Source organism: Coregonus clupeaformis, chromosome 10, assembly GCF_020615455.1.
Source record: "Coregonus clupeaformis isolate EN_2021a chromosome 10, ASM2061545v1, whole genome shotgun sequence".
In the NCBI taxonomy this organism is placed as follows: Eukaryota; Metazoa; Chordata; class Actinopteri; order Salmoniformes; family Salmonidae; genus Coregonus; species Coregonus clupeaformis.
Window position 1 is genome coordinate 12,261,823 of NC_059201.1, and position 13,823 is coordinate 12,275,645.

A 13,823-nucleotide genomic window follows, 5' to 3' on the forward strand; every position below is an offset into this window, starting at 1 on the left:
GTGTGTGTGTGAGTGAGAGAGTATACAGGAGAGAGAGAGAGACAAAGAGGATGAGCCAAAGAAGCGATCAGAGAGAGAGAGAGAGTGAGAGAGAGAGCGAGAGAGCGAGAGAGATTGAACAAGAAACAAAAGAGCTGTATGTGAAGACTTTGTATGATATGGTTACCCCATTTTCCACATGAGCCCACTCATCATTCCCGGTGTTGGCATGGGTTAAGAGAGGGTATCTACATGTGTAAAACACAAAAGTTTCAGGGGAGGATGTGGTGTCTCTGGAGGACTCACCCGCTCTCCGGACCGCGGCCTCTTTTTTGGCCGTGTGGGCAGGGCGTCCTCCTTTGGGTTGGTGTCGATGGCCCAGTAGGAGCCCTGTGGGGAGAGGAGGGACCACAGTAAAGAACGACACAGAACAGACAATGCCCTGCCTGGCCTGGTACCACAGGGACGTTATCTCCAGACAAAGGGTAAAGGAATCAGAGGCTTTTCTTTGGGACTGACACATTAGGGCTTTAACAAATGCTATTAAAACACTATCCATACTCCAAAAAGAATCAACAGTGGTGTGTAATAAGTGTGTGTGTGGCTTTGGTTGTAATCGGAGGGAGCTGTGTTTTGTGGTGAGGCTTCTCCTTGTCTATGGTGCTCCTTAGTTAGAGACAGCGGCTGGTGAAATGCTAAGCCCCTCCTGAAGCAGTGCTTCCTCAGCCTCAGTGTAGGTAGCCAACTGTAGCTGGACTGGGAGCTAGAGCAACGTGTTGGGTTTCTGCCCAGGTCTGAGCCCGGCTAATCAAGGAGGGAATAGACCTGCTGGCTCTGGGGCTGCAGCTCCACACTCCAGCTGCATTATTTAGCTCTGCATTCGACCCCATTTAATTTATTTTTCAATGGTGTTCCTCCCTGAAGCCACAAGCAACACATGATTTTAAATATTTTATATTAATCCTGATAAGATCTCAATTGTCAAGGGAAAGTGAGATCAGGACCTTTAAAATGACTTCCTAAGCAGAGAGAATAATTGATATTCTTTGAGAAATTGTCAGTCTGGACAACAGGAGAGGAGAGGTACGGTTGCAACAACCTGTGTCTAAGGTAGTCCACACAATAACGTGTACCATACTCCAGTCACAGTCCTACTGCCATCTAAAGCACGGACCTGTGTTTTATTCCTGGCTTTTATTTTGAAACACTGCAACAATAATACATTGTTGAGCAAATATGTTTTAATATTTTCAAAGCTTGGGGTCGATTAGAATTTCCCTCAGAGGGAGAATAATTCACAGTGCAATCAACCAGAGACAGACATCTCAATAATACATGGCTGAAGTAAATCCCATTATACTCTCAGCTCTGTAGCCCAATTCCATTGTTGGTATATTTGGTGGTGTTGTCTTCACTGTAAAAGGCTGAGAGTAACAGACAGAGAAAAGTCTAAGGATGTCTGAAGGTGAGCTGCCTGAACTCAGAGTTCTGATCATAGCATCTGTTTTACTGCTAAATATATGATGATTTAGGGGTAAACTGATTTATGGGTTAACTGATTCAATTAGAGCTCCTGGTAGACTCAAAATCACTGTCCCGGTGGAGAGCCGGGCTGGGTGGCGTTTCTTTTAATTAAAGAAAAAAATCTTGGGATGGGAGTTTCTGCATTTCTCCACACGCCCCCCTGAGACTCGATGGGGGAAAAAACTAACCCATATAAAGAGTTCTTAAATTATTCACAAACACACTGCATCATAGCAAAGCCTGGCAAGGCAAGTGTGTCTGTCCATATTGTAAGCTACAACTCTACCCACATGTACATATTACTTCAACTACCTCAACTAGCCGGTGCCCCCGCACATTGACTCTGCACCGGTACCCCCCTGTATATAGCCTCCCTACTGTTATTTTATTTACTTCCGCTCTTTTTTTTCTCAACACTTTTTTGTTGTTTACTTTTTTTATTAAAAATAAATGCACTGTTGGTTAAGTGCTGTAAGTAAGTATTTCACTGTAATGTCTGCACCTGTTGTATTCGGCACATGTGGCCAATAAAATGTGATTTGATTTGATGAAACCAATCTCCAACTATTTCAGTCTCTAAACAAAAGCCATGATGGCCATGTGATGATTTCACCAGAAGCACTGTGTAACTGCTATACCTGCTATCAGTGGCGGCTCCTGAAAAAATTCTCAGGAGGGGCAATTTTTCTGATGATTTAGGTGACCTACACACATTTAAAAAAATATATGTCCAGCAACAACATGAAGACAGGGGCAGCATATAAGTCAATACCAGAAGCATTTATTGACTGATCTGGGGAGATGGATTCCAGTTTCTGTGACAGATTATAAATAATCTCTGATGCCTTTGTTATATTAGCTTTTGGTTGAATGTACTGTCGTAGTAAATATATAATATTATAGCTTGGTCTGACTAAAATCTTGTGCATGACCCATTTTGTGTTGGGCGTTTGTTTTCAATCAATGCTGTTCCTATCCTATAACAATGGACAAAAGAGTCCTATCTTGTCAGCCTTGTCAGCAGGTGGCCAAGGACAACACCCACGCCATAGGTCTCTCAGTTCTTCCAACTCACGAGTTCTTGCTCTGAGGACACACACACACACACACACACACACACACACCCATCACTGATAACACACACACACACACACACATCATCACTGTTAAACACACACACACACAAAAATCCCCTCTCTTTAGGCTGAACATTTGAAGACAGAGAACCCGACTCAGAGCCAATGCAACAGTGGAGGGGACCTCGCCCAACTCATCAGGACCAATCAGAAGATCAGAACTACTAGATTCAACCTACATCATTTATTGTATAAAATGTCTGCACACAATGTTTTCGGGGCTCTCTTCAGATAGCTCCCTAAGAGTTTGACGAACGAGTCCGTGCACGCGATTCCAGATATCTTTACCTCTGAATAAACTGCCTTTATTATACCATATCCACCCTGTCCAAAGTCTCTACTTGGTCTCAGTTCTCCAGTAAACTTGTGATTATCAACAGTACACAACGGTAACAAACAATTGGGGAACTCACGGGGCAGATAGTAAGGTCGCAGTGACACAGAAAGCAGTTCAATGTCGGGGGTACAGAGTCGCTCTCTTACCAGGATCGATTTTCCCTGTGACTGTCAGATCGCGGTCCGCTCTGACCAGGGTGAAGCCGGCCGGCTCCACTTCTCTGTCCGGGACTCTGTCATCCAGCCAAGTCTCCCAGCTGTATTGGATTCCGCTGCCAGCAGCGTTTTCATTATTTAGTCCGTTCGTAGCGGGTATGTACACGATCAACAAGATCAGTCCAAAACCCACCACTGGAAATCCATGGTTGGCAGAATGTTTGTAAACTAAGTGTACAAATTAAAAACATAAAATAACGCCACTAAGTGTACAAATTAAAAACATAAGATAACGCCACACTGCAGGTCGCAACAGAGATGCTATTTTCTTAGTTACGTTCATGGTTACGTCACGTATGACGAAAGCGCGTAAGTGCAAGCCCTCAGAAACACATAGAGATTGTATTGAAAGCTTTGAAATTTGAAAAAAATAGATTTTACATGAGAGTCTATGACAGACTTCTGGGCGATTTTCAACCTGACTGAAATCGCCCCAAAAACGGGCGGGGCCATTTGAAGCACGACTTTAGCCTGATTTGACATTTAGTGGCAGTCAGATCAGATTAGAACACTGATAACTACTGTTGCCGTGATATAATTGATTAGAAAAAAAATCCCTTCCTTTTCCCGTTTGGCAGTGCGTCGCCCATATCGCCCTATTGAACACACCGCCCCTGCCTGCTATCAGAAAAGTGCTGACTTTCCTACACTACAGTACTGCATGCATGTCAACATCACTTTCTCTGGTTTCACCATCTCAGTCTAGATTAGATACAGGACATGGAATATGCAGTACATTTAGCGTCCCCTACCAGTTAAAGGCCAGTGCAGTCCAAAAGGTGATTTTCCTGTGTTTTCTATATATACAGTCAAAAGATTTTAGAACACCTACTCATTCAAGGGTTTTTCTTTATTTTTACTATTTTCTACATTGTAGAATAATAGTGAAGACATCAGAACTATGAAATGACACATATGGAATCATGTAATAACCAAAAAAGTGTTAAACAAATCAAAATATATTTTACATTTGAGATTCTTCAACTAGCCACCCTTTACCTTGATGACAGCTTTGCACACTCTTGGCATTCTCTCAATCAGCTTCATGAGGTAGTCACCTGGAATGCATTTCAATTAACAGGTGTGCCTTCTTAAAAGTTAATTTGTGGAATTTCTTTCCTTCTTAATGCGTTTGAGCCAATCAGTTGTGTTGTGATAAGGTAAGGGGGGTATACAGAAGATAGCCCTATTTGGTAAAAGACCAAGTCCATATTATGGCAAGAACATCTCAAATAAGCAAAGAGAAACGACAGTCCATTAGTCATGAAGGTCAGTCAATCCGGAACATTTCAGTTACTTTGAAAGTTTCTTCAAGTGCAGTCGCAAAAACCATCAAGCACTATGATGAAACTGGCTCTCATGAGGACCGCCACAGGAATGGAAGACCCAGAGTTACCTCTGCTGCAGATAATAAGTTAATTAGAGTTACCAGCCTCAGAAATTGCAGCCGAAATAAATGCTTCACAGAGTTCAAGTCACAGACACGTCTCAACATCAACTGTTCAGAGTGGACTGTGAGAATCAGGCCTTCATGGTCGAATTGCTGCAAAGAAACCATTACTAAAGGACACCAATAAGAAGAAGAGACCTGCTTGGGCCAAGAAACACGAGCAATGGACATTAGACCGGTTGAAATTTGTCCTTTGGTCTGGAGCCAAATTTGAGATTTTTGGTTCCAACCGCCATGTCTTTGTGAGACGCGGTGTGGGTGAACAGATGATCTCCGCATGTGTAGTTCCCACCGTAAAGCATGGAGGAGGAGGTGTTATGGTGTGGGGGTGCTTTGCTGGTGACACAGTCTGTGATTTATTTAGAATTCAAGGCACATTTAACCAGCATGGCTACCACAGCATTCTGCAGTGATACGCCATCCCATCTGGTTTGGGCTTAGTGGGACTATAATTTGTTTTTCAACAGGACAATGACCCAACACACTGCCAGGCTGTGTAAGGGCTATTTTTCCAAGAAGGAGAGTGATGGAGTGCTACATCAGATGACCTGGCCTCCACAATCCCCCGACCTCAACCCAATTGAGATGGTTTGGGATGAGTCGGACCGCACAGTGAAGGAAAAGCAGCCAATTAGTGCTCAGCATATGTGGGACCTCCATCAAGAATGTTGGAAAAGCATTCCAGGTGAAGCTGGTTGTGAGAATGTCAAGGGTGTGCAAAGCTGTCATCAAGGCAAAGGGTGGCTATTTGAAGAATCTGAAATATAAAATATATTTTAATTTTTTTAACACTTTTTTGGTTACTACATGATTTCATAGTTTTGATGTCTTCACTATTATTGTACAATGTAGAAAATAGTAAAAATTAAGAAAAACCCTTGAATGAGTAGATGTGTCCAAACTTTTGACTGGTACTTTATATACAGTTGAAGTCGGAAGTTTACATACACCTTAGCCAAATACATTTAAACTCAGTTTTTCCACAATTCCTGACATTTAAATCCTAGTAAAAATTCCCTGTTTTAGGTCAGTTAGGATCACCACTTTATTTTAAGAATGTGAAATGTCAGAATAATAGTAGAGAGAATGATTGATTTCAGCTTTTATTTCTTTCATCACATTCCCAGTGGGTCAGAAGTTTACATACATTCAATTAGTATTTGGTAGCATTGCCTTTAAATTGTTTAACTTGGGTCAAATGTTCCTCATGATGCCATCTATTTTGTGAAGTGCACCAGTCCCTCCTGCAGCAAAGTACCCCCACAGCATGATGCTGCCACCCCCGTGCTTCACGGTTGCGATGGTGTTCTTCGGCTTGCAAGTTCCCCCCCTTTTCCTCCAAACATAACGATGGTCATTATGGCCAAATAGTTGTATTGTTGTTTCATCAGACCAGAGGCCATTTCTCAAAAAAATCTTTGTCCCCATGTGCAGTTGCAAACCGTATTCTGGCTTTTTTTATGGCGATTTTGGAGCAGTGACTTCTTCCTTTTTTTTGGGGGGGGTAGATCAGCTTAATATTGCAGATAGATTGTAACTTCCATCAATGTAATTGTCTGCATCACTTCCAATCCCCCATGTTATATATATACACACATACTCCCCTTTATTACTTTTCAACCCTGCCATCCTTTCCCTACTTGGGGTAAATTAGTGAACAACAATGCTTAGGCCTCTACTTCCAGCTTATACTTACTATCTACATTTTATGGACACAGTCAATTTTACAATAATTATATTTTATTTGTTTTTGCTCCTGAACTTCTTCTACTCTCAACCTCTCCGATCATTTTCATGATGTCCATCCGGTTTGCTTCTATATGCCATATCTTTCTAACTGTGCTCTTTCCCAAAAGCTCCCAACATACATAATAATAATAATAATAATAATAATAATAATAAGCCATTTAGCAGACGCTTTTATCCAAAGCGACTTACAGTCATGCGTGCATACATTTTTTGTGTATGGGTGGTCCCGGGGATCGAACCCACTACCTTGGCGTTACAAGCGCCGTGCTCTACCAGCTGAGCTACAGAGGACCACATACAACCTATATACTTATTATGGACACAGTACGCTTACATTATTAGTTATCTTGTTATTATTTGTTGTTATTTGTTATTAGTCCCATCCTTCAATTCCATTCAACACCTCCCATCTATCTTTTAACACCATCCATATAGGATTTCTATTTGCCATATATATTTCAACTGTACTGTGATGTTTTACAAAAGTTCTGAACCTTTCTATTCTCATTGCTTCTACAGATTGTGAATGAAAAATAAACATTTTCGCTAAAAGTATTATATTATTGATCGATTGACTATGACTTTTCAGATCACCCAGTAGTGCTATCTGCAAGGTTAGCTCCAAGTAAATATTGCAATCCTTTAGCCATTCCTGGACCTGTGTCCAAAAACAAGCTACAAATGGACAGAACCAAAACAAATGATCTAATGATTCTGTTTCTTCACAGCAAAATCTGCAGAGCTGGGAAGATTGTATCCCCCATATAAATAACATTCTGTTGGTAGCAAGTATTTTATATAATCATTTTAATTGAAAGATTCTAATTTTTGAATCCGGTGTCGTTTTGCGTGTCAGTTCATAAACACTATGCCATGGGATCGGTACATCAAAAATCTCTTCAACTATTTTGCAATCTATATGGGACGGCTGTCAATCCTTTGGTCCTTAAATGAAACTGATATACTTTTTTATTTATCACAGTTTTCCTTAACCAATTATGTTCTTTAATGCAAGGCCGACAGACAAGTTCCTTACTTTCTCCCCCTTCCACTTTCCTCTTCCACTTTTGCGGTAAGGCTGCAATTATTTGGTTGTAATTTTGGGTAGAGCAGACATTTCCATATGTTTTTGTTAGCTGCATCACAACTCCACCAGTCCTACCGATGATATCATTTACGAAGATTATACCTTTTTTAAACATTCTGTCAAAAAATAAAGTTTTTTTGTCAATTAGTATATTTGAATTTAACCACAATATTTGTTGCATTATTTGTTCTGTCGTTTCTGGAGGATTAAATTGAAATTGCAACCAACTTTCTATGGCTTGTTTTAGAAATAGTGATATTTGGGAGATGATTTCCTTTTCAAATAACTGAAAATGAGCGGTTGTAATCTGAAGAAAGGGAAAAAGGCCATTCTTGAACATTGGGTGAGACAATCCTACTAATTTGCTTGAGAACCAGTTCGGATTTAAGTATCACTTTTGTATGACTGAAGCTTTTAGTGATAGGTCTAATGCTTTAATATTTAATCATTTCTGTCCTCCGAATTCATATTCATTATATAAATAGGCCCTTTTAATTTTGTCTGGCAAGTTCCAAATAAAATTGAATATTTTTTTCTCATATAATTTAAAAAACTGTTCGCTAGGCGTAGGCAAGACCATAAGCAAATAGGTAAACTGGGATAATACTAAAGAGTTAATCAGGGTGATTTTTCCACAAATTGACAGGTATTTACCTTTCCATGGTAGCAAGATCTTATCTATTTTTGCTAACTTTCTATAAAAATGTATTGAAGTGAAATCATTTATTCCCTTTGGGATATGTATTCCGAGTATATCCACATCACCATCAGACCATTTTATTGGTAAACTACATGGTAATGTAAAATTTTTATTTTTTAGTGATCCAATACATAATATAGTACATTTGTCATAATTTGGTTGTAATCCAGAGAGATTAGAAAATGTATCTAGATCCTCTATGAGGCTGTGGAGGGATTCTAGTTGTGGATTTAAAAGAAAACATGAATCATCAGCGTACAATGACACCTTTGTTTTTAAGCCCTGGATGTCTAATCCTCTGATATTATTATTGGATCTGATTTTAATAGCTAACATCTCGATGGCCACAATAAATAGATATGCTGATAGTGGACAACCTTGTTTCACTCCTCTTGACAGTTAAAAACTTTGAGAAATAGCCATTATTTACTATTTTACACCTAGGGTTACTATACATGATTTTGACCCATTTTATAAGAGATTCTCCAAAATTGAAATGCTCCAGGCATTTATATATAAACCCCAGTCGTACTTTATCAAATGCCTTTTCGAAGTCTGCTATGAATAGCAGGCCTGGTTTCCAATATTTTCCATAGTGTTCTATTGTTTCCAATACTTGCCTTATATTATCTCCAATGTATCGTCCATGTAAAAAACCTGTCTGATTAGAATGAATAATATCCGACAATACCTTTTTAATTCTATGCGCTATACATTTTGCATCACAACACTGAAGTGTAAGGGGCCTCCAATTTTTTTAATGGACTGGATCTTTATACAGTGAGGGGAAAAAAGTATTTGATCCCCTGCTGATTTTGTTCGTTTGCCCACTGACAAAGACATGATCAGTCTATAATTTTAATGGTAGGTTTATTTGAACAGTGAGAGACAGAATAACAACAAAAAAATCCAGAAAAACGCATGTCAAAAATTTTATAAATTGATTTGCATTTTAAATGAGGGAAATAAGTATTTGACCCCCTCTCAATCAGAAAGATTTCTGGCTCCCAGGTGTCTTTTATACAGGTAACGAGCTGAGATTAGGAGCACACTCTTAAAGGGAGTGCTCCTAATCTCAGCTTGTTACCTGTATAAAAGACACCTGTCCACAGAAGCAATCAATCAATCAGATTCCAAACTATCCACCATGGCCAAGACCAAAGAGCTCTCCAAGGATGTCAGGGACAAGATTGTAGACCGACACAAGGCTGGAATGGGCTACAAGACCATCGCCAAGCAGCTTGGTGAGAAGGTGACAACAGTTGGTGCGATTATTCGCAAATGGAAATAACACAAAATAACTGTCAATCTCCCTCGGCCTGTGGCTCCATGCAAGATCTCACCTCGTGGAGTTGCAATGATCATGAGAACGGTGAGGAATCAGCCCAGAACTACACGGGATGATCTTGTCAATGATCTCAAGGCAGCTGGGACCATAGTCACCAAGAAAACAATTGGTAACACACTACGCCGTGAAGGACTGAAATCCTGCAGCGCCCGCAAGGTCCCCCTGCTCAAGAAAGCACATATACAGGCCCGTCTGAAGTTTGCCAATGAACATCTGAATGATTCAGAGGAGAACTGGGTGAAAGTGTTGTGGTCAGATGAGACCAAAATCGAGCTCTTTGGCATCAACTCAACTCGCTGTTTGGAGGAGGAGGAATGCTGCCTATGACCCCAAGAACACCATCCCCACCATCAAACATGGAGGTGGAAACATTATGCTAAGGGCGTGTTTTTCTGCTAAGGGGACAGGACAACTTCACCGCATCAAAGGGACGATGGACGGGACCATGTACCGTCAAATCTTGGGTGAGCACATTAAGGTCCTGGAGTGGCCTAGCCAGTCTCCAGACCTTAATCCCATAGAACATCTGTGGAGGGAGCTGAAGGTTCGAGTTGCCAAACGTCAGCCTCGAAACCTTAATGACTTGGAGAAGATCTGCAAAGAGGAGTGGGACAAAATCCCTCCTGAGATGTGTGTAAACCTGGTGGCCAACTACAAGAAACGTCTAACCTCTGTGATTGCCAACAAGGGTTTTGCCACCAAGTACTAAGTCATGTTTTGCAGAGGGGTCAAATACTTATTTCCCTCGTTAAAATGCAAATAATTTTATAACATTTTTGACATGCGTTTTTCTGGATGTATTTGTTGTTATTCTGTCTCTCACTGTTCAAATAAACCTACCATTAAAATTATAGACTGATCATGTCTTTGTCAGTGGGCAAACGTACAAAATCAGCAGGGGAATCAAATACTATATATATATATATATATATATATATATATATATATATATATATATATATATATATATATATATATATATATATATAATATTATATATCATACATACACACACACACATACATACACACTGCTCAAAAAAATTAAGGGAACACTAAAATAACACATCCTAGATCTGAATGAATGAAATAATCTTACTAAATACTTTTTTCTTTACATAGTTGAATGTGCTGACAACAAAATCACACAAAAATTATCAATGGAAATCAAATGTATCAACCCATGGAGGTCTGGATTTGGAGTCACCCTCAAAATTAAAGTGGAAAACCACACTACAGGCTGATCCAACTTTGATGTAATGTCCTTAAAACAAGTCAAAATGAGGCTCAGTAGTGTGTGTGGCCTCCACGTGCCTGTATGACCTCCCTACAATGCCTGGGCATGCTCCTGATGAGGTGGCGGATGGTCTCCTGAGGGATCTCCTCCCAGACCTGGACTAAAGCATCCGCCAACTCCTGGACAGTGTGGTGCAACGTGGCGTTGGTGGATGGAGCGAGACATGATGTCCCAGATGTGCTCAATTGGATTCAGGTCTGGGGAACGGGAGGGCCAGTCCATAGCATCAATGCCTTCCTCTTGCAGGAACTGCTGACACACTCCAGCCACATGAGGTCTAGCATTGTCTTGCATTAGGAGGAACCCAGGGCCAACCGCACCAGCATATGGTCTCAAGGGGTCTGAGGATCTCATCTCGGTACCTAATGGCAGTCAGGCTACCTCTGGCGAGCACATGGAGGGCTGTGCAGCCCCCCAAAGAAATGCCACCCCACACAATGACTGACCCACCGCCAAACCAGTCATGCTGGAGGATGTTGCAGGCAGCAGAACGTTCTCCACGGCATCTCCAGACTCTGTCACGTGCTCAGTGTGAACCTGCTTTCATCTGTGAAGAGCACAGGGCGCCAGTGGCGAATTTGCCAGTCTTGGTGTTCTCTGGCAAATGCCAAACATCCTGCACGGTGTTGGGCTGTAAGCACAACCCCCCCAACTGTCGACGTCGGGCCCTCATACCACCCTCATGGAGTCTGTTTCTGACCGTTTGAGCAGACATGCACATTTGTGGCCTGCTGGAGGTAATTTTGCAGGGCTCTGGCAGTGCTCCTCCTGCTCCTCCTTCCACAAAGGAGGAAATACCAGTCCTGCTGCTGGGTTGTTGCCCTCCTACGGCCTCCTCTACGTCTCCTGATGTACTGGCCTGTCTCCTGGTAGCGCCTCCATGCTCTGGACACTACGCTGACAGACACAGCAAACCTTCTTGCCACAGCTCGCATTGATGTGCCATCCTGGATGAGCTGCACTACCTGAGCCACTTGTGCTGGTTGTAGACTCCGTCTCATGCTACCACTAGAGTGAAAGCACCGCCAGCATTCAAAAGTGACCAAAACATCAGCCAGGAAGCATAGTAACTGAGAAGTGGTCTGTGGTCACCACCTGCAAAACCAGTCCTTTATTGGGGGTGTCTTGCTAATTGCCTATAATTTCCACCTGTTGTCTATTCCATTTGCACAACAGCATGTGAAATTTATTGTCAATCAGTGTTGCTTCCTAAGTGGACAGTTTGATTTCACAGAAGTGTGATTGACTTGGAGTTACATTGTGTTGTTTAAGTGTTCCCTTTATTTTTTTGAGCAGTGTATATATATATATATTTCTACACTATGAGGTTGGAATAACACTGAGAATGTGAAAAAAAATATGCCCTTCTAGTGAAGGAGCTATTTGAAAAGACTACCTGCAATTTCAGCCTGTTTTGGTGAGATGGCGTTTTGGCCTTCTATGGTGACATCACCATGCGGTAAATTAGTTAATAGACCAATAAGAGTTCCAAACCTCTCTGCCAATAACAGCCATTTTTCAGTTTTCCCCTCCCCACTCAGACAGTCCTAACTAAATTCTTGCTTGAGAAATTGCTCTTTGCTCAGAAGCTATTTTTGTTTATTTTTAACTATTTCAATAGAACAAAATCACAGTTAGGTACTTAATTGTTACCCAGAAATTAATTGATATTGAAATTACGGCTGCATTGGACCTGTAGCCCTTTACACTCGTATCCGTATAAGGGTTGAAAATGGCAGATTTGTACACAGATAAGCGCCTACAATTGGAACACAGTGGCTGTACAATAACATGCTATACATGACGTCAGAGCTCACGGTTTCCGCTTCACAGCTCTGTATGGGTTTTGACTAACAGCCGTTCTGAACTTGAGCAGGTTGCCTCCATCCAATAATAACAAGATAACTAATAATGTAAGCGTACTGTGTCCATAATAAGTATATAGGTTGTATGTGGTCCTCTGTAGCTCAGCTGGTAGAGCACGGCGCTTGTAACGCCAAGGTAGTGGGTTCGATCCCCGGGACCACCCATACACAAAAAATGTATGCACACATGACTGTAAGTCGCTTTGGATAAAAGCGTCTGCTAAATGGCATATTATTATTATTATTATGTATGTTGGGAGCTTTTGGGAAAGAGCACAGTTAGAAAGATATGGCATATAGAAGCAAACCGGATGGACATCATGAAAATGATCGGAGAGGTTGAGAGTAGAAGAAGTTCAGGAGCAAAAAAATTAATAAATACATATATACAGTGGGGAAAAAAAGTATTTAGTCAGCCACCAATTGTGCAAGTTCTCCCACTTAAAAAGATGAGAGGCCTGTAATTTTCATCATAGGTACACGTCAACTATGACAGACAAAATGAGAAAAAAAATCCAGAAAATCACATTGTAGGATTTTTAATGAATTTATTTGCAAATTATGTTGGAAAATAAGTATTTGGTCAATAACAAAAGTTTCTCAATACTTTGTTATATACCCTTTGTTGGCAATGACACAGGTCAAACATTTTCTGTAAGTCTTCACAAGGTTTTCACACACTGTTGCTGGCCCAATTTTGGCCCATTCCTCCATGCAGATCTCCTCTAGAGCAGTGATGTTTTGGGGCTGTCGCTGGGCAACACGGACTTTCAACTCCCTCCAAAGATTTTCTATGGGGTTGAGATCTGGAGACTGGCTAGGCCACTCCAGGACCTTGAAATGCTTCTTACGAAGCCACTCCTTCGTTGCCCGGGCGGTGTGTTTGGGATCATTGTCATGCTGAAAGACCCAGCCACGTTTCATCTTCAATGCCCTTGCTGATGGAAGGAGGTTTTCACTTAAAAATTCATGATACATGGCCCCATTCATTCTTTCCTTTACACGGATCAGTCGTCCTGGTCCCTTTGCAGAAAAACAGCCCCAAAGCATGATGTTTCCACCCCCATGCTTCACAGTAGGTATGGTGTTCTTTGGATGCAACTCAGCATTCTTTGTCCTCCAAACACGACGAGTTGA

The 13,823-nt window shown here is 41.2% G+C and overlaps 1 protein-coding gene across 1 annotated transcript in view; it reads right to left on the minus strand.

Moving 5' to 3' along the window:
* Positions 1-13,823, minus strand: part of LOC121574841 (forkhead box protein J3) — a 116,906-nt gene that overhangs the window by 20,640 nt on the left and 82,443 nt on the right. Inside the window, exon 4 of the mRNA XM_041887467.2 lies at positions 286-369. Coding sequence (XP_041743401.1) covers positions 286-369 — 84 coding nt within the window. The remainder of the gene's footprint in view (positions 1-285; positions 370-13,823) is intronic.